Here is a 26,907-nt window from a genome sequence, read left to right as displayed (position 1 = left end):
CCAGTGGACCTTCTTGCTCTCTTTAACCTGGAATACTTTAGGAGTTAAGGACCAGTGAGTGCAGGGAGAAGTCTTCATTCCACATGGAGGCAGCTTCTGAGATCTGGTACTCCATTCGTTCATTCATTCTTCTTTTTTTATGGTCAGTCTTGGGGCTTGAATTCAGGGTCTGGGCACCGTCCTTTAGCTTTTTCAATGCTGGTGTCACCACATACCTGGCATTCTACCTGCCTTTTTGGGGGTGATACTGGAGTTTGAACTCAGAGCTTTGCATTTGCTAGGCTGGTACTCTTCCCCCCCCCCCCCCCCCCCAGTCCTAGGCTTGAGCTCAGGGCCTGAGCACTGGTCCTTGGACTTTCTCAAGGATAGAGCTCTATCACTTGAGCCATAGCCCACTTCTGGCTCTATGTATGTGGTACCAAGGAATCGAACCCAGGGCTTTGTGCATGCTAGGCAAGAAATCTACCACTAGACCAACCTCCTGCCCCCAATCTTCATTCTTTTCATCCTTATTGGCAGCTTACCCACACAAGTAAATCTAAAAATAACCTTCTGCCAGGTGCTGGTGGCTGGTGCCTGTAATACTAGCTACCCAGGAGGCTGAGATCTGAGGATTGCAGTTTGAAGCCAGCCAGGGCATGCAAGTCTCTGAGACTCTTATCTTAATGAACTACTCAGAAAAAGCTGGAAGTGCTGCAGCGGCTCAAGTGGCAGAGCACTAGCCTTGAGCAAAATCTAACTCAGGGACAGTACCCAGGCCCTGAATTCATGCCCCAGGAGTGGCACAAAACAAAACACAAAAACAAAAAAAGCAGCAACCTTTTGGTTCTGGTCAGTATACATGGAAAACTCCACATATCTGCCTCCCAAATATACCTGAAACTGTCTGCTCATGAACACTACCCATGCTAGGCTTTAGACAGAGCTTCAATAGGTTTCTGCACATCCCTTCCTGAGGCTTTCTTTACTAGCATAATCTTCAGATCTTCTCCCCACAGCAGTAGACAGATGGCACCCCTTCCACACCAGGCCCAGGCCCATCGTTCCCTACTCTTGCTCACCTGAGTAAGCTGGGTTACAGCCACACTAAATGCCAGCTCAGAGCTCTAAATCTGGCCTAGAGCCCTCAGTAACAAAGACTCAGACACTAAATTTTCGTTAAGTTGTAGGAATTTATTTTAAATAACCTACAGTTGATTAAAAGGGAATTCATGATAAAAATAGAAGATACTTGAGGAAAGATGTGGGAAATGGACTCTGCACACACTAAACTAACAATGTCTCTAAAACTAATGATTATAGCAAAAAAATGTTTTCACATTAAAATTCTGCTTTTTATGGGTTTTTTCCTCCATTTTTTACACAATTACAAAAGAAAAAAAAATAAAAGCCCTAAAATCTTGATTATTCTTCCTTTTTTGAGGGGACCAAATACTCATTTTCCTCTAAATTTACTGACTTGTGGAACGTTTTATACAATAAAATTTCTCAAGTGAATGTCTGGGTTTTAAAAAGAAAAAGATGGATGTCTTAAAGGGTACAGAGAATGCTCAGAACAAAGGATGATGGGAAAATGGTTTCAGTCACTGATTATTTCATTATCTTTAGACTCACTCGCCCTTCATCCCTCCCCAACCCCAATCTACACGATCTTTAAGATCAAGAAAAAGGCTTAAATATTTTAAAATAATTAAAAAGAAATAAAAATTCACATTTAAAAAGGAACACTCAAGTCAGGAAATATTTTCCCATCATGCTTTTCTGTGAACAGGTGTCTGAACCAAAACACTGCCATGTCACAACTGCTTCAAGTTTAATGAAAACTGATTCCCATGACAATAGAGTGACAACTCTTAACAGGTGCGCTGGGTTTTTGTTCTACTTAATTTTAAATTCCTGAAATGGGGGAGAGGGGAGGGAGTTTAGGAATTCGTTTCTATTAAAATATAGAAGTTATTGCAAAACCCTAACTGTAAAAACGCACCAATATAATCGGACTTCGCATACAGTAGCTAAGAGAATCCAAATGTTTCAGTGAAACTGAATTTGCCTGGCAGAATGCTGACAAATTCCCATCCACTTACCCTCTTGAAAATAAAAACAAAATTCAAAACAAATCATACAGCTAGAATTTTGATATCTGAAATATTTTTAAATAAGTTGTCCATAGGACAACTGGCTCAGCTCTCCCTTATAATATCTCCAGGTTTATCTTCTCACAAAGATGTTGGTTTGTTAAGACTTGCTGCCTCTCTTCCTCAGGTGGCGGGCAAGTGAGGCTCACAGTTTATCCATCTTCCCCAAACCATACTGTTCTTTTTCACAGAACCCTGACCCTTGAGACTGGCTAAAATTCATAGTCCTCATCAGCCATGTCAATGGCCCAGGCAAACTTCTCCCGCTGGGTTTTGTTGTAAATTTTCTCAATTGGGACCCCCCACTTCTTGCACCTGTAAACAAGGGAGACAGAAAGGAGATTAGTGTGACTCTGAAAGCTGTCACAGACCACACCCTCTTCCAACCAACCAATGAGTGTAGGGAAAATTCTTCATTCCACACGGGAGGCAGCTTCTAGAATCTGATGCTCCTCATTTACGCAATAATCTTCATTCTTGTCATCCTGATTGGTGGCCTAGTATATAAGCAAACATACAGCAGCAAGCAACCTTCTACTTCTGGCCAGTATCTGTGGAAAGGTCTTCAAAACCTATCTTTCACCACTGGTACTGGTGGTGTGGCTCTCGCCTGTAATCCTAGCTCCTTAGGAGGCTGAGATCTGAGGATCTCAGTTCAAAGCCAGCCTGGGCACTAAAGATCGAGAGACTCTCATCTCCAATTAATCACTAGAAAGCCAGAATGGTGCTATGGCTCCAGGGGTAGGGAGGTAGCCTTGAACTGAAGAGCTCAGGGACAGTGCCCGGGCCCAGAGTTTAAGCCTCATGACTGACAAAAACAAAAAAAACTTCATGGAAAAGTTTTGTCAAAGTGTAGATGAACAGACTCTTGTTTTCCCTTCAATAAAGGCTGTTCATTTCCTTTCTGTCTCCAAGTATCGTAGGCAATAGCGAATGTACTATCTCTTTAAACAACCTAAACTGAGGTAACAGAACTGACTCTTCGGGCCATTTAGGATGTTCCACTGTTCTTGGAGACAGGGCTCTCTGGATACCGCAGAAACCAAAGGTTTCCAAGGAGAATGAGAAGCATGCAGCTTGGTGTTAAGGAAGCCCCTGCACTTTCTCCAGCAAGCGCAGGAAGAACTCTACAAAGGGTCAGTGCTTACCAAGCCACTGTGATCCTAGGGTCCAAATAATTGAGTTTGGAGGTCCCCAAGGCAATTTGTTTATTCTCCTCCCGATCTGTGGCCTGAACTTCTAGCTTCATCAACTGCTCCTCCAGTCTCTGTATAGTCTTCTTCTTTGATTCTACAACCCTGGAATAATGGAAGTTATCAAGAACCAAGTCTGGCTGGGCATGGGGGCTTACATCTATAATCCTAGCTACCAGGAAGGCAGAGATTGGGAAATCATGGTTAAGGCCAGCCCAGGCAAAAAGCATTTATGAGACTGTACTGCCAGTGTCTGGGTGCAGTGGCATGTGCTTGTCATCCTCAGTGACGCAGGAAACACTAGTAGGAGAAACACAGTCCAGGCTAATCAGGACATACAGACCCTATCTTAAAACTAACCCATGCAAAAGGGCTGCCAGAGTGGTTTAAAGTAATAGGGTCTAGCAAGCAGGAGACCCTGAGTTAAATATCCAATACTGAAAAATTCTAGCTATTTAGGAGGCTAAATCTGAGGATCATGGTTCAAAGCCAGTCGATGCATAAAAGTCTCTTATCTCAAATACCAAAAAATAGGGGCTGGCTCAATGGCAAAGCACTTGCCTAGCAAGTGCAATATCCTGGGTTCGATCCCTCGTACCAAAAAAGAAAAATCAAATAGCAAAAAATGGCTCAAGTGGTAAAGTGCCCTCCTTGAACAAGAAGCCAAGGGGAGAGAGCAAGGCCCTGAGTTCAAGTCCTTGTATTGGCACAAAGACAAAAGAAACCCAAACCTGCCCCCTAGAGTACACTACAGGCAACCTTGCTATTTAGAAACAGTTAATAGTGTAAAAGGCCTATACATATAGAAATTTCCAGAAAACAACAGAGAAAACAGGCTGCACACCTATAATCCCAGCACTCAGGAAGCACAGATGAGAAGATAATTAGTTTGAAGCTAGTCTGAGCCACATAGTGGAATCTTATCTTTAAGGAAGAACAAAGCACCTTAGAATGGCAGGGACACCAGGGCCTGAGTGATCTAACTTTTTTCTCAACCAACTCTACTTGGAACAATACCAGATACATACTTCTTGGTCTTTGCATCCTTCATGACTTTGGCATCAGCCTTAGCACTTTTCAGGTCCCTCCGAGCATCTGCTAGCTGGTCTTTCTTGGCATCAATCTAGGTGGGCAAGAATAAAGTTAGGAGCAAAATGAGCCAGGGACCAAAAAAAAAAAAAAAAAAAAAAAAAGAAAAAAGAAAGGCCCCATTCAAAGAGAGCCCTGGGAGTTGTCTCCACTAAGTTATTTCTGTCTGTCCTTTTCCAGGTAAGAACACTTAAGGTATTAAAAAATTATGCGAGCAGAGAAGCAGCAAATAGAGACTGACTGCTGAGCTGAACTGCTGCTATTTGCTCAGTTATTTCTTCAGTGGCCCTTCAAAAACAAAACAGAGAATGCGTTATAATGACAGTAATCTGGAAATCTAGATGCTAGTTTTTCCAGAGTATCTGGGAAACTTTTCATCTATCTAAAAGAAGAGACTTCCTTTCTTGTTTGTTAGAACCTCTTGAAGCTCCCCTGGAAAATAAGTTCCGCTTAGAAATAGCTGGTAATGCTGTGGGGCTAGAGTTCAACTCAGTGAGCTTGTGCTGACAGGGCAGGAGATCAAACCCATGTGTTCACCCTGTTGACCCACACAGTTAAGAGGGCATCCCAGAGGAAACACATTGGCCTGCTGTTCACTGAGCCTTTTTTTTTTCAATGCACACACACACACACACACATGCACGCGCGCGCGCACGTTCACGGCCCAAGAAGAGAAACAGGCTACCATTGTGAGAAAAGTTAAGCATGTTTTCCTATGAGTGGCTTACTTCCAACATCTATGTTGAAATCCAAAGCTAAGTTAAGAGAATGGATTCTATACACAAAAGCATCACAGATGCCACAAGGCAGATATTTCTTAGGCTAGAAATGCAGAAAACCACAATCTTTTAACCATTTCTGTGAATGCTAAATTGGCAGGGGATGTCAAATTCACTCAAGCATCAAAGACTCTATTGATTCACTTGGCAAATGGTTGTGTGTTTGCTTTGTGGGCACATAGTAGAAGGTTCCTGGGCTTGGAGGACTCGTCTGGCAGACAGCCTAAGCTGCCCAAATAGTGGTTCCAGAGTGGGAATAAATGACCTCCTCATGCTCTAGGGAGGGTCACTTGAATTGGGTAAACAGCACCCGAACATGGCGCTTTTAATTCTGGTGTGGAAGGATAATACAAAGAGAGTAAACAATACTGCATAAGCACCCTTTAACACAGTGGCAGCAAAGGGCAACTGTCAGAATGGGTGGTTTGTTGGGTGGCCAATGCTATAATCAGGGATGCAAGAGGTCTGTGGAGGTATGGTCACTCCCTGTGCACACAGTCATCGCTGTAGGAAAGCCAGAAGGAATTTACAGCAGTAAACTATGGTGTGTGCATGTGCCTTTGATCTCCTGGGTATTTATCTTCATATTGCTGCAGAAAGAAAGCATTATACGCCTAAAAACATCCGTGTAAGTTAAAAAAAAAAACTCCTCTTGACCCAGTAAAGAAGTCTATAAACATGGACGAGAAGAAAAATTACATCTGTACTTTCATAAGAATGTCACAACAACTACTACCAACATGATACTATCATACATTATAGTTGCAGAATTCCTACAGTATCATTTGTGTTCATTATTATCTCAAAATTTGCAGTAACTAATAGAATCACCACAGACAGGATAGAAATGCTCAATGCCAGGCAGAATCAGAGGGAAGAAAGTTACATGAAAGTAGAAACACAGACTTGTTTTCACATCAGTCTCTCCCCACATGGCACATCTCTGGAACAGTCAGCAACAACAGATGTTTGGTGAACTATATAAAAACATGATTCATATACAATGCATAAAAATAAAAACAGTGCTAGGATTATGGAGGACTTAAATATCACTGTTTCATCATCTTTTTATCTTGAACCAATTTAATTTAGAAAAGTTTTGTGCCCCCTCCTCCCCCCTTTCGCATACTGCACAAGGTAGGCTCCATGACTGAGAAATGTTCCATTTTTGGACACTGGGTAACATGATTTTTTTTTTAAATTACTACATTTTTTGTAGTACTGGGGATAATATAAGCCAGGGCCTTGCACATACTAGGCAAATTCCTTTTCACTGAGCTTATATCCCCAACCCAGACTACGTATTTTTCTCATGTACAGTAAGGGGGGGAAAAAAGTAGTTAAAAGATGCATCAAGGACCGGGAGTTTGGCGTAGTAGTAGAGTGCTTGCCTAGCATGCACGAAGACCCGGGTTTGATTCCTTGGTACCACATAGAGAAAAAAGCCAGAAATGGTGCTGTGGTTCAAGTGGCAGAGTACAAGCCTTGAGGAAAAAGCCCAAGGACAGTGCTCAGGCTCTGAGTTCAAGCCCTAGAACTGGCCAAAAAAAAAAAAAAAGCATCAAAATGAGCATTGTAAATCAGCACTCATGTCCTCAGCACAAACACTTCCAGAACAATATATACCCTGATGTTCAACACTAGTATCATTATGACCCTTTATTTATCTTTAGCATGGGCCTTTTTCACATTGTTCTCCCAGCCCAGAGGGCCAGACTACAAAGGCTCTCATGTTCAGCTGATCAGTCCAGAGCACACAAGATTCCTTACCCCATCACTCAGGTACAACATACCTTAGACTGCAAGTTCATCATAGACTTCTCAAAAGTTTTTGGTGGTGCCCTCTGATGGTTACAAAGAATTGCAACAGCTCGATTGGCACGGTTATAAGAAAGAATCTTTGCTGGGATGTTCTCATCCGCTGTAAAGAAAACATGAGTAAAAGGGTCAGTTTGTATACTAAGAGTACGTACACAACTGCCTTCCTTAGGGATTTATCCTCAAAATGCCATTAGCTCTTATCTTGCTCAAATTTCTTTCAAAACATGGGTCATGAAAAAAAAAAAATAATACTCCAAGAATCTGGTCAAGGACTATGCTTGCTTCATTCCCTGTCATCTAATTCACCATCCAAGGCAGCCCCAAAAGCAAATGTAGACATAGGGGCTGGGCCTGAGAGTGAGTGTATATAATCTCAGCTACTTGGAGGATGGTAGATTAAGACCAGTCTATGCAAAATTAGTGAGATCCTATTTTCAAAAACAAAATAAAAACAGAAGGATTGAGGTCATGAATCAAGTGGTAGACTGGATGTACTAGGTTCTATTTCAGAGGGGGAAACTGTATATAATTGGGGGAAGTCTATAGACAGTGAAACCAGAGGACTCTAAAATTATTTTAAAGACACAAGGCAGTATATTTCATTATTTTTTGTCAGTTATGGGGCTTGAACTCAGCCTGGCCACTGTCCCTGAACTTTTCTGCTCAAGGCTAGTGGCTCTACCACTTTGAGCCACAGCTCCATTTCCAGTTTTTTAGGTAATTGGAGGTAAGAGTCTCAAGCTAACTTTGAACTGCAGTTTTCAGATCTCAGCCTCCTCAGCAGCTAGGGGTACAGGTGTGAGCCAACAGTGCCTTGTGCAGTATGTCTTAGAAAGAAAAATTGTGTCATCCAAAATAAATTTTTACTTGTGCCATGTGGCATTCTTTATCCTACCCTACAATTCAGGACCTCAATCAGAGGTCTCAAATTTTCTGCATAGTCTAATGAACATTTGGCCAATTTCCAGAAGATATTAGAAATTTAGTGGTGACTAAACCCCCGAGTTCACAGATAGGAAGGAGCCTGTGGATATTTAAAACATACTATTTGTTCTTATGGAAAGAAGAGATGAACAGAATCTTTAGGGAAAGGATTTGCTTGTACGTTTTGTGGTAACCATGACAACATTACTCTTCAATTTAATAGGACATTATGGCACTGTATTCACCCTGAGTTTTCAAATAACATACAAAATACAAAATATTTTTTTTTAAAGCAGATGGAAAGCTCCTATTCACATTCCATAAATTTAAGCTACAAGTTAGAATGGGGGGGAAGCCCATTGGTTCAATCATTATTTCTTTTTTCTTTTCCACACACACACATACACACACACACTTTTTTTTTTTAAGGTTCAAAACTGATGGCACTACAAACTTGGTACCTGCCACTTTCACTTCTTGGCTAGCACAGTAATAACTGGAGTCATGCCTCCAACCCCTGATTATAGGACTTAGATAATTAAGCAAGGATACTGACTCCACCAGCAGGGGTGTATTTGGCCTGTGTAACCAAGCATACTTACGGGCAGTCAGTTCTTTTAGCTGCTGCTGTAGTGTAATGGAAGCATTGTATGTACGGAATACCTTAGCTGTCAAACCTTCCATGAGATCTTGAAGATGTTTATTGAGAATACCAGTCTGCAGGAGACAAGATAAAGATATTAGGATTGAGGTACATGACTTCTGGTAAGCTCTGGGAGCCACTATGCCAGTGTAGTTATAATCCTGTCAAGTTTACTCCCTTCAAGAAGGAAGTTAGGAAAAGGAGAACATCCTATATTTTAGGATATAGGATTGCACAAAACCTCCCCCATAGGGCCTGGAGTTTGACCTAGTGATAGAGTGCTTGTTTAGCATGCACAAAGCCTTGGGGTTGATTCCTTAGTACATTCACATACACAGAAAAAGCCAGAAGTGGTACTGTGGCTCAAGTGGTAGAGCATTAGCCTTGAGAAAACCCAAGGACAGTGCCTCGGCCCTGAGTTCAAGCCCTAGGACTGGCAAAAACAACCCCCCACAAACTTCTCATAAAGTACTTTAATCTTAAGCCTGTTAAAACAAATTTATCCTCCCAGTTAAGATATTAGAGGAAAGTCTTGGGTCTACAACAGAGGTGGCTGGGCAGCCAGCCAAGGGAAGGTTTGGCAGGGGACCGGGGAAGATAAAAGGCAGGGCTCATCTAGTCCTTGCCTTGGGGCTTAGGCAGTGTTCTGACACAGGCAAGAGATCTAAGAGCCTTCTGTATGCCCCAAAGGAGAATGAGTACATGAATGGCCACCAGATAGGCTAGGCTGAGGGCGGCCCAAGTCCCACTTCTAGCCCTGTGCGCAGTGTTTACTCACATTGAGTCTATCAAAAAGATCATCCTCTGGCTGCTTGTTCTCCATGAACAGCTGTAAGTTCTTAAAAACCTAAAAGAAGTAAGCAAAATCTAATCAATACTTTCTTTGCAAGCTATACTTCAGAAATAATTTCAGACTCACAAAAACTTTCAAAAAAACCAAAAAACAGATAAACAGGCACATGGACTACCACACAACACACCCTTTACTTAGTGTCATGTTTATTTGGTATGCATACACACAATTATCTGTTCAGAGTCATTTGTGGGTACATACTGCATAGCTTTTAACCTTAAGACACTTTACTGTGTGCTTCCTAAGAATGCTGTCACATCATACTTCGCAGTTGAAGACATTTATCTTGATAAACCTGTTATCTAATGGGTCTAGTTCTTTGTAGGTTCAAGCCCAGTCTGCTGAGAAAGATTGGGATGGGACTGTGGAGCCAGAGCATCCTCCACTGTGACAGAGTTAGTAATTTGGAGACTAAAATATTAATTTTTTTTTTTTTTACTAAGGACTTTGGGAAAAGCTGAGAAAAGATATAAGGTAAGGAAAGTGACATAACCAGATGATGCTACAACGTGACTAAATCATTAAAACAAAAACACAGTGGAGGCCAGTCATACACTGAGTGTGCTGTGAGGGCAACTTGGTGCTTCAAGCTTTGTTGAATACTGTTCCAAGGCTGCCTGTCATTCTCAGGGAAAGTAGCACAGGATGGGGAAGAGGGATTAATTTAGAGATGTATAGCAAATCAAACAATACCTTTCTTCTCTCTTTCATGCCATTCTTGCCAGTTAGTGCCCGGTGAAATGAAGAGCACACAGAATACTTCAATGGAAATGAAATGAAAAGGCAGGCTAGGAAGCACAGGGCACCTTTACTTACTCGTTTCTCAACTGGAACTTTGTTATAGTATCTGATTGAGTCCTTCCCGAGGAAGTCAAACTCTACCACGTATTCCTGACCATCCAGCTCTGGATGCAGATTGATGTGCTCCACACGAAGTGAACAGCAACCCACAGTATCTGCTGTTTCTCCTTCTTCCTTTTCATTGCCTGCTCTCAGAGCAAGCTGTCCAGGGGAGAAGAGGGGAAAAAAAAAAAGAAAAGAATGAGTATGAATGAAAAGAGCCTGTGCACCTCACAAGCTCTCTAGAAAAACCACAAGTCTTTTCAAGGACAGAGTGCATCAGTCTGCAGGGCCTGAAAATTCTAGATTCTGCAGTATGACTTCTATAAAAGCCAGACAGATACTAAATTCAAAGACCAAACCCAAGCTTCTCTATGCTAAGAAATGGAAGCACAGCAAGAAAACAAAACAAAAAAGAAAATAACACTTAAAACGAGGAATCACGAGCTGGGAATATGGCTTGGCTTGCTTGAAGCCCTGGGTTTAAATCCTCAGTACCACATAAACAGAAAAGGCCAGAAGTGAAGCTGTGGCTCAACTGATAGGAGTGCTAGCCTCGATCACAGAGAGGCTTGTCCAATGACTGACCAAAAAAAAAAAAAAAAGAGGGAACATTTCTATTATACTAAAAAACCAAACCAAAAATCACATCAAAACAAAACACTTAGTGCTGGTGGCTCATACCTTTTATTCTAACTACTCAGGAGATTAAGATATTGAGGATAAAAATTCAAAGCTAACCCAGACAGCAAAGTCTCTAGGCATGGTTTAAGTGGTCAAGTGGAAGCTGTAAGCAAGAAAGATAAGCAAGCACAAGGCCTTGAGTTCAAGACACAAAACTGGCACAAAACAAACTTGTGTCTTAATCTGCTATAATTCAGAATTCATACTAAAATTAACAGTACTAATAAATTAGAGATCTACAGCATTGCTGACCATTAGTGGCTCATGCCTATAAATACTAGCTACTCAGGAGGCTGAGATCTGATGATTAAGATTCAAAGCCAGCCGGGAGTTTGGCCTAGTGGTAGAGTGCTTGTCTAGCATGCACGAAGACCCGGGTTCGATTCCCCAGTACCACATGCATAGAAAAAAAAAAAAAAAGCCAGAAATGGTGCTGAGGCTCAAGTGGTAGAGTTCTAACCTTGAGAAAGTCCAAGGACAGTGCTTAGGTCCTGAGGTCAACCCAAGACTGGCAAAAAAAAAAAAAAAAGATTCAAAGCCAGGCCAGACCAGAAACCACCAGCCAAATAACCATCAGAAAACCAGAAGTGGAGCTATGGCTCAAAGTGGTAGAGATTAGTCTTGAGTGAAAGAGCTCAGAGACAGCACCTGGGCCCCACATCCAACCACCACCACCACTTACAGCACTGTCTTTTAAATGGTAGTTGTGATAAATTAGTAGCTGAACCAGTTTTATGTGTTATAATCATCTTTTTTCTAAAAGAATGAAGTAAAGTAGAAATATTAAGATTCACTGATTGTAGTGAACAATGGTTTGTGGAACTATTTTTTTTTTGCCAGTCCTGGGTTTGAGCTCAGGGACTGAGCACTGTCCTTGGACTTTCACAAGGCTATAGCTCTAGCACTTGAGCCACAGCACCACTTCCAGCTTTTTCTATGTATGTGGTACCGAGGAATTGAACCTGGGTCTTCGTGCATGCTAGGCAAGCACTCTACTACTAGGCCAAACTCCCGGCCCCGGTTTGTGGAACTTTTGATTCAGTTACATACAAACACATGTATGTGTACATGTCTATATGCATGCTGGGTTGTGATGTAAGAGTATTTTTATTGTGGGCCGTGATCAAAACCAGTTTTCTAGCAGGAAGCAGTTCCTACCTTGTCAATGAAGTACAGTGCTACAGCTCTCTGCCGGACTTTCATCTCTTTGGATTTCCAGTCTTCTCGGTACTGGTTTCGGATCTTGTCCACACACTTCTTCAGCCGCCTAGCAGTCTCATATTTTTGCCAGTCTTTTTCACCCTGCAAAAACCCAACCCCAAAGGTAGATTACTTACAAAGGATTTTGAATATTCAAGTTTAGAGCAAACAAAAAGCATGAATTTGAACTTCTGCATGGATGAAAAGGTAGGGCTGAAGAGAAAGTCTAGGGCAGTAAACCTGTGAAGAACAGATCCTGCCCCATTTTCATTGTCAAACACATGTAGTCCGGTCAAATTGCAAAGAAAGCTTTTTTTTTTGCCAGTCCTGGGCTTGAGCTCAGAGCCTGAGCACTATCCTTGGACTTTCTCAAGGCTAGAGCTCTACCACTTGAGCCTCAGCACCATTTCCGGGCTTTTTTCTATGTGGTACCGAGGAATTGAACCTGGGTCTTCATGCATGCTTGGCAAGCACTCTACCACTAGTCTACACAGATTACATTAGTATAGCTTGGAATATTATAGGAATAGAATCAGACATTATAGACCCATGTGTTGAACTTTTCAACAAGTTATTAAGATGTATCCAGATCATTGCTCATTATCAGTGGCTCATTCTTTCAACTGCTGAATATACCCTATATTCTGAGATGATAGCATATTGTGTTCACTCTCTCAGGATGTTCCCAGGCTCAGACTCATGAATACTCTGTTCATACAAAGTCTTTCTGTGGATATACACATATCCACTTAGGCAAAAATTACTAGAACAGATGTTAAACACTTATTGACTGGCCATTCCTGTATATATGTATGTATACAATGTACTTATGTATTTTTTTATGTTCTATACATGTTGCAAATATTTTCTCCAAGTCTGTAACATATACTTAGTCTTTTTATTTTTGAGAACTGGATCCAATAGTTTAATTTCTCTACAAACGGATGTGTGTTGGTTAATAATTAAGATATCAAGGTATAAACTGGATCAAATTGAATTGCATTGATAACTTCTGTGTTCAGTTATGTTGATCTCAAAATCAAATGTACAACCAGTACATACTTTAACTGTGTTTGTGCACCCATACAATCTTACTAGTGTCTTTTATTGAACTTTTTTGTCATTCCTGGGCACTGTGCCTGAGCCTCTTGGTGCTCAAGGCTAGCGCTCTATCACTTGAGCTACAGTGCCACTACTGGCTTTTTCTTTTTATGGGGTACTGAGGAATTGAACCCAGTGCATGCTAGGCAAGCACTCTACCACTAAGCCACCTTCCCAGCCCCGAATATTACATCTTGTTTTTTATTTTTTTATTTATTTATTCATAGTGCCAGTACCGGGGGCTAGACTTTTACCATTAAAAAAAAATGCAATGGGGGTTGGGAGCATAGCTCAGTGGTAGAATGCTCACCTAGCATGCACAAAGCCCTGGGTTCAATTCCTTGGTACCACCTAACCAAAAAAGTCAGAAGTAGTGCTGTGGCTCAAGTGGCAGAGTGCTAGCCTTGAGCAAAACGTGTCCAAGGGCAGAGCCCAGGCCCTGAATTCAAGCCCCAGGACTGGCAAAAAAAAAAAAAAAAAAAAAAAAAAGAGCAATGGGACATGATGTTTAAGATTTAATAAGGCACTCGAGTGTTCATTATAGTATCGACTCTTGCATATTTGAAACATTCAATTAAAATAAAACTTCTAATGCTTGTATCTTGCACTTCTTTCCTCCTCCTCCTTTTTTTGCCAGTCCTGGGGCTTGAACTCAGGACCTGAGCACTGTCCTTGGGCTTTTCTCAAGGCTAGAGCTCTACCACTTGAGCCACAGCACCACTTCCAGCTTTTTCTATGTATGTGTTACTGAAGAATTGAACCTGGGTCTTCATGCATGCTAGGCAAGCACTCTACCTCTAGGCCAAACTCCCGGCTCCTATCTTATATTTCTTTACCTAAAAGAATGCCAAATCTGGATGGCAATGCAAAGTTAAAACTATTCAATGTGTTGTCAAACTCCTCCCAATCATATCACTGATATACTGAGTGGAAGGGAGGAAGGCACTCTAAGAGAAAATTGAGTCAGTTCAAGAAATATGCACAATGCTATCACCCCTTAAGGCCTATAATGACACTTCATGAGATCTATCCCAGATGGCTAAAGTCAGATATATTATCTTGGGTATGAGTTCTGGGTAGGGCTAACTACCTCTAGGTAGCTTCTAACCTCCCTCCCATAGTCACCATCTAGAAATCTGCATAAAACTTTACTATGTAGAGCAGTGTTATCTGGAGTAAAACTGGCTGGGTTTTCTACTCTTGAGGTCCAACCTGACTCACCAAACAAGGATCACAATTTTCAGAGGCTCTTACTATAGATTCTATAATCTTTGCCTGTGGAGTATATACCATATGTATATTTAGAATCTGTTCACTTCTCTCCATCCTCATTGCCACGGTCTGTTTAAGTCATCATATTTTTCTCAAGGAATGCAACTACCTGCTATTGGTTTCCCAACTTCCTGTTTGTGCTCAATCTAGTCTTTACATCACAGCAGTCTCAACTATCAACTATATTACAAGTGTGATATTATTTACCTATTTAAAATCTAGGTTAAGTGACTTCCCTTTGAGACTTAGTAGGACCTAAAGACCTGGCTTGTCATTCCCCTCTATATCCTCCTCGCAGGCTCTCTTTGCTCACTGTACCTATCTAAAACAACACTGGCTTTCTCTCTTTCCTCAAAACTACCAAGCCTTATGTAACCTCAGGGATTTCAAAAGGCCATTTTCTTAGACTGAAAAACCTATTTCTTTATCTCTTTCCTATTCAACTCCTAATTACCTCCTTGGGTCAGCCTTTCATGAACCCCAGATGACAAAAAAGGTTTTGTATACTCTCAGATGGTACATTTAATATCTGCTTTGTAACATTTATGGACAGTTTATAAAGAATGTGTATATGCCAAGCCTATAAATCTTGCTGAAGTGGGACTACTTCTGTTTAAGACACCCGTTTCCCCCACTCAAAATCCTTTAATAGTTCTCTACTATGGTCTTTGACATGTCATTTAAGGCTGACCACAATTTGGCATCAGGATGTTACGGGAAAGCATGAGGAAACGGAAGAACTAAAGATTGAGTCTAAGAAGATCAAAGTTATTGTTACCAGTTATCAGATCTTGGGTAAGTTTTTGTTTGATTCTTACAGATTAAGTTTACTCATCTACAAAATGGTGAAATAAATACTGTTGTTATACTTGTTAGAGAATCAAATGTCACTGGGTGCCAGTGGCTCATGTCTCCTTCAGGAGGTGAGGATACGAGGTAAAGATATGAAAATATGAGGATCACTGTTCGAAGCCAGCCTGGGCAGAAAAGTCTTATTTCCAATTAACCATGCAAAAAAGCAAAAACTGGCTCAAAGTAGAAGAATGCTAGCCTTGAGCAAAGAGCTCAGAACAGTGCCCAGGAGTTTAAGCCCCATGACTCTCCCCCACCCTCCCTCAAAGGGGAGAACTAAATATAAACTCAATGTATGATGATTCTTAATACTAACACAGTATTCATTAATTTGATAATTTATTGTGGTAAGATGCACATAACTTAAATTTTACCACTAGTAATATTTAGTGCATCTGCAATTTTTTTTTACTAGTTGATAATTTTTCTGTTACCCGTTTTGTGTCCCTATATACCTTTTTAAGACTGCTGTTCAAAATTTCAGTGTGTCAAAGGAAAGCTATTAGAAGTATCCGAAGCAGGTATAGAAAGCTGACCAACAATATCCCAACACAGTTTTGCCTTTCAATCACTTGTCAATGAACACCATCACGTGTATGTAACATAGTTTAGGTTAGCTTTCACATGTATCAAACCATCTGATCCTGGCAGGACCCACTCTGCTAAGACCTAAAGAAGCCAAAAGAGATATAGGAGACTCTACATTTAACATCTTGTTTCTAGATCTAGAAAAAAATTCCCATCCTAAGTGCCAATAAAATGAGGAAGAGGAAGTGGGCCTCAGTGGCTCCTGCCTGTAGTGCTAGCTCATCAGGAGGCGGAGTACTGATTGTTAAGTAAGACTGCATCGCCAATTAACTAGCAAAATGCAAGATTGAGAGGCATGCTCAAGAGGTAGAATACCAGCCATAGGCAAGCAAGCCGAGAGTGCAAGGCACTGAGTTTAAACCTAACACTCACACCAAAACCTGAATGATGGCAACAAAAACAAAAGAAGATGTTCACTTTCAACTGAACCATACTGAACAACCTTTCATATTGACCAAAAAATCACTTGTTCAATAAACTGAACAACCTTCAATCATATTGTGCTCAAGGGACAGCAAGCAGGGAAAGCCTACATCTGAAATGTTAAACAACACAATTCAAGTACCATACTCACTGTGCCTGGTTGCAATGTACACAAAAACCTGACCCATCTTGGAGAGATTACTAGATAATGCAAACCTTAATATTTGCCATTTACTGAAGAGTGTTTTTTAATGTATGTGAGCCTAGATACATTTCAATAAAAAGATAATCAGCCTCCTGCTGGTACACAGCCTCAGCTTTCCTCTTACCTTGATTCGTGAACTGGGATTCAACATGATGTATTTAATGGAACCTTGGATGTTCTCTGTCCAGGAAACCAACCAAGTAACCTTGTTATCATGTCGGACCTCTTTCCACTTATGGCCTGGGGGAGGAGATGGAACCTTGGCATCTCTGTGGAAATAACCAAGCAAGAAGACAGTGAAATCAAAGTGAGAAACATTTTCACCTTCCACAGTCTGGGTGGAGGTATTTCCAAGTTTGTTCCTCACGAGTCCTAACCATGGGAAGAGATCATGCTGTTCCCAGTGTCTCCTCCTGAGAAACAGTCCAAAACACTGGCAATGAAGAAAGCCTTCCACCACATTTCTGGCCAAAGAGGATGGATGAAGCATTGGGCTCACTTGCTACAGTTGATGATTATGTCCTCAGGCATAATCCTTCTTTTCAGCATGCCCATCTTAGGGTGGTTGCCACGGCCACGGAAAAGCCCAGGAGGTTCTATCTTGAAGTTGGCAATCCTCTCTTTGTGATTATCCATAATACAGAAGCCATATTCTTTCAGTAACTTTTCATTTTCTTCTTTGATTTTCTAGAAATACAGTAGGGAAGTATTCAATATGTGTTTAAATTACTGCTCTCTCCACTTACTTATGAGAGAAAGGTCGATGTAAAGTCTAAAAATCACTAAGAAATCACTCTAAGGAAAAGCTCGAGTACATTTTTTTCTAATTTACAACAACCCCTCCCAATCTATCTAGAAGAAAAGATTTCAGTTACAGATTCAAACAAAAACTCTTTCCTTAGATGGATGAGTATTCTATATGTGAGTATATATGGATGAATATTCCAAAAATAAAGTTTTTAAGTTTAAAAACACCACTTAAGTAAACAACAGCAAATTTCAGTAACTTGGAATGTTGGGGATAAAATTAAACCTAACCTAAGACTGAAGCAATTACCATTCTTATACAACTAGTTCAGTAATTTTTAAACTAAGGATTAAAAGAAGTATTAAATGGCTAAAATTGTATATCTCTATTTATAGACAGGAATGTCCTTTGAAATAATGAATCTACAGAACCATAAAAAACAAAATAAGACTTAAGCCTGCATTTCTCTAGATTAGGGCTTGGCAATGTTTTCTAGATAGAAGGCATTTTATGCTTGAGGGCCATATAGTCTCTGCTACAACTACTTGGTTTCTTCCACTGTTACATAAAAAGGAGCCATAGGGAATATGTATACAAGTAGATGGACCTGTATAAAAATAGGTAGCCTTGTATCAGAAAATATGAGACAGACACTAGAAAGATCCTTTAGCAATGATAATGGCCAAGACTGTAGAATGGAGATGGATCAGTGTGGCTACTAGATTCTAGAGCAAAGAACGGACAGGCATGTGAGCAGTATTTCACCTGTCTCAAGAGGACCAAGAGGCCCCAGTGGGACAGGCTTCCTCATCCTTAAACAACATACTAGTGAAGCTATTGATTGCTGTTTCAGTCAGTGGAACATTAGGGTTCTGAGCTAATGTAACAAAAGTGCTTATTTATAACTTTTAGTCTAAGTAAAATCATTAATAAAGTTTAAGATTTATGGCTGAGAATCTTAAATCTGTAGCTTAGACTAATGTGAAATTACTGAAGTCAATGCTGTGTCATAAGAACCCAAGAAGAAACTTGGACGAGCAATCACTATCCAGTAATTCTCATAAATTCTGCAGTACCAATTTCTCTTCCTTGCTCATCTGTTTCCGAGCTTCTGACTGGGCTTTGAAATATTGGCTCATTTGGGTAAAATCACATTTGCTTAGATTGGTGATAGTATTCTTCTCATCATTAGTCATTTCCTAGTTAAACAGAAAGAAGATAAAAGAAAGTAAATCCACAATTTTTTTTTAATAATTAAAGCAACACACTTTAAAAAACAAATAGGATGACTAGAGCGGATAGGTACTATAGACTGGTGATAACAACGTCAATTTTTAAATTTTTGTTTTTTTTAAACAAAGCCTTTCATCTTCCTAGATTGTTCTTCCCCAAAAGCTGGGATGACAGGCACATGCTGCCATGTCTAGTAATTTCATTGGTTGAGATGGAGTTTCATTTTTTTGGAATGGTAGCTCTCCAACCTTTGCCTCCCATTAGCCAGGATTATAGGTATGAGCCAATGTGCTTGATTTTAATAAAATTTGAAAAATAAATTTTACTATTTCATTTTGGTATATAATACTTCTCCAGTATAAAAATATTTTAAGAAACTTGGGAAATTGGTCCAAGTCCGGGACATATGAGTATCAGTTTAAGAAACATGAATATATAAAAAATTATTTTAGTAATGAAACATTGTCATATTCATTCTTAGAAATATTTAATCATGAACTATTGATTTTTGGAGATAGTTCAGGAGGTAAACTTCAGTTCCGTCTTGATCCAAAGTACTCAAATCAAAATTAGTGAGATTTAAAATTACGTAGACCAGGTCAGGTAAGGTGGCTCATTCCTATAATCCTAGCTACGAAGGAAGCTGAGATCCCAGAAGCATAGTTTGAAGCCAGCTCAGGCAGGAAGTCTGTGAAATTCTTCTATTTACTTAACCACAAAAATGTTCTCATTACCTGATTTATGAAGTGGTAACCCCTCTACCTTTAAATAAATTAAAAAAAAAAAGTCCTAAGTGGAGCTGTGGCTCAAGCTCTGAGAACTAGCGTTGGGCACAGAGGCTCAGGGACAGCACCCAAAACCTAAGTCTGAGTTCAAACTCCAAGATTGGCGTGCGCACACACACGTACCCACACATATATGTAATTCTTATAAATTCTGCAGTACCAATTTCTCTTCCTTGCTCATTTGTGTGTGTGTGTGTGTGTGTGTGTGTGTATATGCACATATGTATATAAATGCATATACATACATATTGTCGGGATAATGTGTAGAGGGGTTACAATTACATTCATCAGGTAGTAGGTGCATTATTTCATATATATATGTATATATATAATATATATATAATATTTTTTTTGCCAGTCTTGGGCTTGAGCTCAGGGACTGAGCACAGTCCTTGGACTTTCTCAAGGCTAGAACTCTACCATTTGAGCCTCAGCACCACTTCTGGCCTTTTTCTATGTATATAATACCAAGGAATCGAAACCAGGTCTTCCTGCGTGCTAGGCAAGCACTCTACCACTAGGCCACACTCCCTATCAAAATATTTTTTAAAAAATTAAAAAAAATGGACCGGGAGTCTGGCCTATTGGTAAGAGTACTTGCCTAGACTCGGGTTCAATTCCTCGGTACCACATACAAAGAAAAATAAAAAAAGCCAGAAGTGATGCTGTGGCTCAAGCAGTAGAGCTCTAGCCTTGAGAAAAAAACAAGGACAGTGTTCATGCCCTGAGCCCAAGTCCAGGACTGACAAAGAACAAAATAAATTTAAAAAAAATTAAAAAAAATGATTGCGTAGTCCAAATTAGTCTCTGTGGTTTTAAAGCAGAAAAACTACATATAAAAAACAGATGGGGGGCCGGGAGTTTGGCCTAGTGGTTAAAGTGCTTGTCTAGCATGCATGAGGACCCGGGTTCGATTCCTCAGTACCACATACATAGAAAAAAGCCGGAAGTGGTGCTGAGGCTCGAGTGATAGAGCTCTAGCCTTGAGAAAGTCCAAGGACAGTGCTCAGGCCCTGAGCTCAAGCCCAGGACTGGCAATAAATAAATAAATAAATAAATAAATAAAAAGTAAAAAAAACAAAACAAAACAAAACAGATGGGCTGGGAGTGTGGCCTAGTAAATAACCAAGAATCAAAACAAATTAGGATGCCAGATTCATGTCTCCCTTTTCAATAGCAGACAGAGGGCAGTCCTATAGGGATAAACTTTCCATTGCTCAACTGGAATTGAGGTTTTCAGTTTGACCTAATCTGATAACCTCCTTCCTGTGGCTGCATGAGAGAGTTGAGAGGAAAGAAAGAAATAGTATCTTATTGGACAGAAACTTCATTAATATAGTGATGAGATCAAACCCACCCACCCAACTTTCAACATGCTGAAAGTCCATAAAGCTTAAGATTTTATAGCAGAGTGGTTTTTGTAAAACCTCTTCATACTTGACATACAATCAACATTTTTGCCAGCTACTATGATATTAATACATGGGCCACATACAATACCTTTCTCCAGTCTTTAAAGAAATTTTTCCTAAATATTTCCTTAGTAGTATATTCATGGTCGAGCATTTTTGCAAAGAATGTAGCTACTTCTTCTGCTTTGGGGCTCAGTTTCATGACTTTACCTAGAGGAAAAAGTGGTTCCAAAAAGTGAGGTGCAGTCCTCATATTCTAAGTATAAATACTGAGTGCTGGAGACTTCTATAGCAATAGCTTACCTTTATATACAAAGATCTGGTGACACAGTTACAACAACAACAACAACAACAACAACAACAACAAAGACAACATACCGATTTATATCTACTTGTATGAATTCTGCTTGTCTTTAGTAGATATTTACCTGGGTCATTCTCTGGAGACTATGTCAGTTAATTGTTCCCAGGTGCCTGCTCAGGACAGGGATGACCTGGGGAAGGCCATTCTTCCTTTTCCTTTCAGCAAGCAGGGTCCTTTACACCTCTTCAATGGTTTTTAAAAATGAAATCCTCAGAGGGACTCCTGCCACTGCTAAGCTAAGCAGCCTCTGTTCAAAAAGGGGAGGAAGGGAGAGGGCAGGGAGTGGAAGAAAGGAATTGTGGGGAAAAGAAATAGGCATCTTTCTTCTTCAAAGTTAGGTGGGTGGAATATGAATGAAAAAAAATCCACAGCAGGCAAGCCCAGATTTCCCATGAGAAGCCTACATAAGACCTTCCTCTAGAACCTGGCTACTAAGAATGTGGCTCACAGACTATACAGAATCTTGGGCCCCAATCCTAAACCTAGAAATTGCATTTTTACATCGACCATTTGCATAGGTGAGTTGGCAGTGCTCGCTCTGCTCCTTTATTTCTGTTCAGAATACCTGTTTTCCAGGTAGTTTGGAGCACAGGTCCAACAAGGCTGCATTCTTCAGAAAAACAATCTATAGTGAAAAGGATAGCTGGGGTTCCTAGCAGCACTTGAGTATGCAAAAATAGCTTTAAAGGAGCCCTTGTGTTTCACAATGAGCTAACTGGTAAAATTTTCATAGAGCCCATTTTTTTATGATAATAAAGGGAAAAGGAAGTATTTGAAAGTGAAATTCTATTTGTTTAATTATTTATGACAGTACTGGGATTTGAGGCTTCATGCTTATTACAGGGATTCTATTGCTTGAGTCATGCTTCCATCCAGTTTTAGCCTATTTAAAATACTTAGGACCAGTTTCCATTTGTTTTTCTTGAAAATTCAACTTTGCAACACCATTTGGAATTAATCTGAACATATCATTTGGGTACATATTAAGTGAAGAAGTTCAATATAAATCTATTTACTACTATAGAGGTACTAATAATTCAATTAAAGGATTCTACATTTATTACAGAAACTTAAAACTTAACCAAAATCTATCTGCTGAAAAATTTAAATATGCTTCAACTCATAAAGGTTGGAAATTTATCATTTTTGTTGTAATATAGAGAATTCTCACAGAAAACAAAACACATGGTTGATGGAATCTGCTTAGAAGCTATAATTTAAAAGGCCAACAGGTGGCGAAGTTTCCCCTCTCAAGCTTCAGCTTTAGACCACAAAACCAGATTTAGCAAGGCATGGCTCACTATTGTAATTCCATGTTTGGCTGAGGTCAGGAGGAACAAAGCCAGAGGCCAGCCCAAACAAAATTCACAAGACTTAACCTAAATCCATTAAAAATTGTGTACACCTGTTATTCCTCCTGCACAGGAGGATCACAGCCCAAACAGGTCCCAGCATAAACATGAGAAGCTTTTTAAAAAATTACAAGTTGGGTGCCAAGTGGCTCATGCCTGAATCCTAGCTACTCAGGAGGCTGAGATTTGATGATCATGGTTTGATATGAAACCGGCCCATCTGAAAAGTCTCCAAATAAGTAGCAAAATGCTAAACTGGGAGGGGCTGTGTATCAGGTGGTACACCATCAGCTATGAGCAAAGTTGACCAAGAGCTTAAGGCCCTGAGTTCAAGCTCCATCCAGCAAAAGAATAGAGAGAGAAAGGAGAATGAGCAAGTGAGAGTACGAGAGACAAGGTTGGAGGGGAGAGATTGGTAGACAGATACGAGAAAGAGAGAGTGTGAGAGTGCATATACACTTAAGCAAGCAAAAGGGGTTGGAGGGCCAGGCTTTACGCTAGATTTAGAGGCTTCTTGCTCTTTCCAGAACTACTCAACTGAGTCCTGAGTCAGAGTTGCCATTAAAATTGTAATACATCTCCAAGAGATAAAGTATTAATCCAGGTGAGGCGGTACTACCTATGATCTACTCGGGAGGTTGACGCAGAAGGATCATGGGTTTGAGGCCTGGTGTGCTACAAAGTGAGACTGTATTAAAAAACAAAAAACAAACCAACAAAACAAAAACTCTAAAGAACAAAATAAAACAATGAAAACAAATTTTTGTTTGGGGGCTTGAACTCAGACCCTGGGAGCTGTCTCTGAGTTTTTTGCTCAAGGATGACCACATGGCCACAACTCTAATTCTAGCTTTTTGGTGGTTAATTGGAGAGTCTCCAGACACTGAACATCCATCCTGAGGTCTCAACTTCCTGAGTAGCTAGTAACACAGATAGGAGCCATTGGTGTCTAACCATAAATAAAATATATGAATGGCAAGAATTCAAGCTGTTCTCTGGAATATGATATAAACTAAGTATTAGCAGTATCTGAAAAATAAACAACAACAACAACAACCAAACTAAGCCACTGGGCTATTTTACTAAATTCTGTTCGAACAGAGAAAGCTATTGTGACAGATCTCATTTTAGATGGACCATCAAAGACGAAATAACAGCTTTCTGCAGCAGTGACAGGAGAACAACTTGAAGGTTCCTGGCAATGATAGGACTTTGTGGAATAGGCTGAGCTCCAGGAAATGGGAAATGCTGAGTCAGAGCTGAAACTGAAGATCCTCAGTAGAGAGGTAACAATTCTGTGCTTCAGTCAGCACAGGCCCCACCTTCACAGCAAGTGCTACAGGAATCTGAGAAGTCACCCCCAGTCTGGGCAGCATTTACAGTATCAGTCCTGACTTATTGTAGAGTGAGAGGTTATATAATAAAAGAGAAAAAAAAATCCCAGAGGGAAGACCAAGCAAGGAAATGCTGGAACCCAAGAGCCCCTATAGTGGAGGCCACAGAGGAAGGAATTGTAGGCAACAGGGAATTACTCCAAGCCTTGGTCTCACACCTTAGAAAGAAAAACCCCTAGTCTCCAAAACTTGAATGCTACCATAGGTGATGCTCCTGGCCCCTGAGGCTTTTTTAACTGAGCTTTCTAAAGCACTCAGTTAAATCCAGACTAGAGCTACAGAATACCTGCAAACCCATATTTACAATAGTCATATTCTAGGTCTTACAATCTTTGCTTTTATCAAGAGTTTTGGCTTTAAGTCATATTTAAGAGTCTCATGGAGGGGCTGGGAGTTTGGCCTAGTGGTAGAGTGCTTGCCTAGCATGCACGAAAACCTGGGTTCGATTCCTCGGTACCACATACGTAGAAAATATGCCAGAAGTGGTGCTGTGGCTCAAGTGGTAGAGTTCCAGTCTTGAGAAAAACCCAAGGACAAAAGCTCAGGTCCTGAGCCCAAGCCCAGGACTGGCAAAAAAAAAAAAAAGAGTCTCAAGGAATGATTTCACAAGGGGCTATGTTCTCTGGCTTAACAGAGAAGATACTGTTTTTTGATGGTATCTGCCACTGAGACTATGGAATCTTGTTGGACTTATGTCAGCAGTACTATCTACTTCTAGCTCTTGGTATCTGAACAACACAGCCATAGTCAATAAACATTTCCCTTTAAAAAACAAAACCCTGGCTTCCTCACAAAACCAGCCCTTTAGATATAAGCTATAGCCTGCATTGCCTAAACCCATATGCAACTGTGGCTTTGAAGCCATGGGGTGTAGACAGAGATGAACAGTGCCCCTCCCCCCCAGTATGTCCTCTAATGCCTTCTAACACTTTTCTTGCCCAATTTCTCAGTACTGGTCCGTAGATTACTTGGCTGAGAAGCACTCAACCCTATACACCTAAAGACCTACTCTGGTGAACCTTAAGCACAGCACGTAAGTGTTTGAGGAATAATGCTATGAAGCCATTCTTAGAACCCTTGGAATGAGGGAAACCAGCCAAATATTACCATCTACTGCACTGCTACACTCCTAACAGAAAACCTATCAAAGACTACTCTCAAACTCATCAACTCAAGAACAGAGATGCTGATAGTAGACAATTCTGAGCCATCTAAGAAACTCTGGGAGGCATTTCTTTAAGCAGCTCCTCTTTCAAAGATGTAGGCTGCACTATATCAGAGGACAGACCCTATCAGCCTTATCTAGAAGTTGACTAATTAATGCACAACTAAATAGTATTTCTCATGATAGCAGCTTATTGGCTTGTGTTATTATCACTAAAACATAACACTATGAATTCAAGTAAAGATTTCTAACAACTCCAGCTTCTAAAACAAAACAAAAAAACCCCAGTTCAGATAAAAACCTTCATCTTGTGGACCATGGCTGGTTTAGATCAGTCAAGAATGAACAATTTCTTTTAGGTAGTACAATTTTTTTTTTTTTCAGCAGAAGTTACACACACAGTTGATGGCTCTTTTCTGAAGCCATACAATGAAAAGAAAACAAAATGAAATAGAAAGGACTAGCCAGCACAGGATATGTCTTCATTTTCTATTCCTAATTGAAACACACTCTTTTCTTGGTCAAGGATTAGATAACCTTGAAACAACTCACCATCATAATAAAACTTGACACTGTCCGGAAGAGGTTCATATGGTGGAGCAAATACAGGGCCTTTATGCTCTAGGAATTTCCACTTGATGCCTTCGGGATAACGTTCTTCTTCCCACCTTTCAAAGACAAGGCACAACCTCATTTAGCAATTACCTTGTCTACTACAGAGATTATTTCCTATTAAATGCCAAAATAATTATCTGCATGACTGACTGGTTCTCATTCAAAGTCTTGTGCCTTCCACTTTGGAATAAAGGACAAACTAACAAATAATAAAACAAACAAACAAAACCCAGCAGTCTCAAAAGCTGGAATGAAAACAGGTGAATGGAAGAGGAAAATGGTTCTAATGGTTCTGTTCAAAGATACTAAAGATCTTCAACTCAAGGAGTTCAACAAGGAGCGAGGAATATGGAAATGCAACGTTATTCTTCCAGAATGGTGTAACAGTGCAGCACAATGGTACACATGGGGCACAGGTATTAAATACACCACCAATATGCACAAAATGAATTCCCAAAGACACAGGGGAAAACAATCCTATAAGAAAGTGCATTTGTAAAAAAAAAAAAAGAAAGTGCATTTGTATCAAAATGACCAGGAAACAATAGTTTCAACTGGGTACACTGAGTTAAGCTACTGTCAGGTTACCTAGAACTATCTAGCAGACACAAATGATTTAAAGCTGTGTATAATAAAACAAAGCTTCAAATACATGTGTAGAATAAAACAATGTTTCAAAATATAGAAAAGCAATGAGATGTAACTGCTAACATCTTGCTATACCTCCTATTTTGTCTGAACCATTTCAAAGCTCACTGCAGGTGAGACTTCACCAGTAAATATTTTAGCAAGCAGCTCTATAAAAAAAACAAAAACTGGGGGCTCCAATGGCTTATACCTGTAATTCTACTCAAGAGGCCAAGATTTGAGGATTTGAAGCCAGCCAGGAAGTCCAGAGACTTGCTGGCAGGAGAAATCCTGAGACTCCTTATCTCCAATTAATGACCAAAAAGCCAGTATGGAGCTGTGGCTCAAGTGGTAGAGTACCAGTCGCTCAGAATAGTGCCCAGGTCTTGAGTTCTGGCCCCAGGAGTAACACACACACACACACACACACACACACACACACACACACACACACACACACACACGCGGTAAATTCCCATAAACTCTAACAAGTATACATATACTAACTTTATATATATATATATAAAATCAATCACATTTAATAAAGTTTTCTAGTATCATTCCAATATTTGGTATGATTACAAACAGTCCAATGCTATCCCAAGTACAT

At 40.2% G+C, this 26,907-nt stretch overlaps 1 protein-coding gene across 1 annotated transcript in view; it reads right to left on the bottom strand.

Moving 5' to 3' along the window:
- Window positions 1-1,152: 1,152 nt before the first annotated feature.
- Window positions 1,153-26,907, bottom strand: part of Top1 (DNA topoisomerase I) — a 145,035-nt gene continuing 119,280 nt past the window's right edge. The window contains exons 13-25 of the mRNA XM_090352715.1: window positions 25,608-25,723; window positions 20,869-20,990; window positions 18,427-18,549; window positions 17,102-17,289; window positions 16,727-16,871; window positions 12,120-12,263; window positions 10,254-10,439; window positions 9,363-9,431; window positions 8,544-8,658; window positions 6,990-7,117; window positions 4,357-4,451; window positions 3,284-3,433; window positions 1,153-2,450 (exon numbers count right to left, since the gene is read on the bottom strand). Of these exons, the coding sequence (XP_090208841.1) occupies window positions 2,348-2,450; window positions 3,284-3,433; window positions 4,357-4,451; window positions 6,990-7,117; window positions 8,544-8,658; window positions 9,363-9,431; window positions 10,254-10,439; window positions 12,120-12,263; window positions 16,727-16,871; window positions 17,102-17,289; window positions 18,427-18,549; window positions 20,869-20,990; window positions 25,608-25,723 (1,684 nt within the window). The 3' untranslated portion in view covers window positions 1,153-2,347. The remainder of the gene's footprint in view (window positions 2,451-3,283; window positions 3,434-4,356; window positions 4,452-6,989; window positions 7,118-8,543; window positions 8,659-9,362; window positions 9,432-10,253; window positions 10,440-12,119; window positions 12,264-16,726; window positions 16,872-17,101; window positions 17,290-18,426; window positions 18,550-20,868; window positions 20,991-25,607; window positions 25,724-26,907) is intronic.

Source organism: Megascapheus bottae, chromosome 18 (genome assembly GCF_031878675.1).
Source record: "Megascapheus bottae isolate mThoBot1 chromosome 18, mThoBot2.hap1, whole genome shotgun sequence".
Taxonomy (NCBI): Eukaryota; Metazoa; Chordata; class Mammalia; order Rodentia; family Geomyidae; genus Megascapheus; species Megascapheus bottae.
The sequence above is the reverse complement of the archived record's forward strand: the minus strand, read 5'-3'. Positions and strand labels throughout refer to the sequence as shown.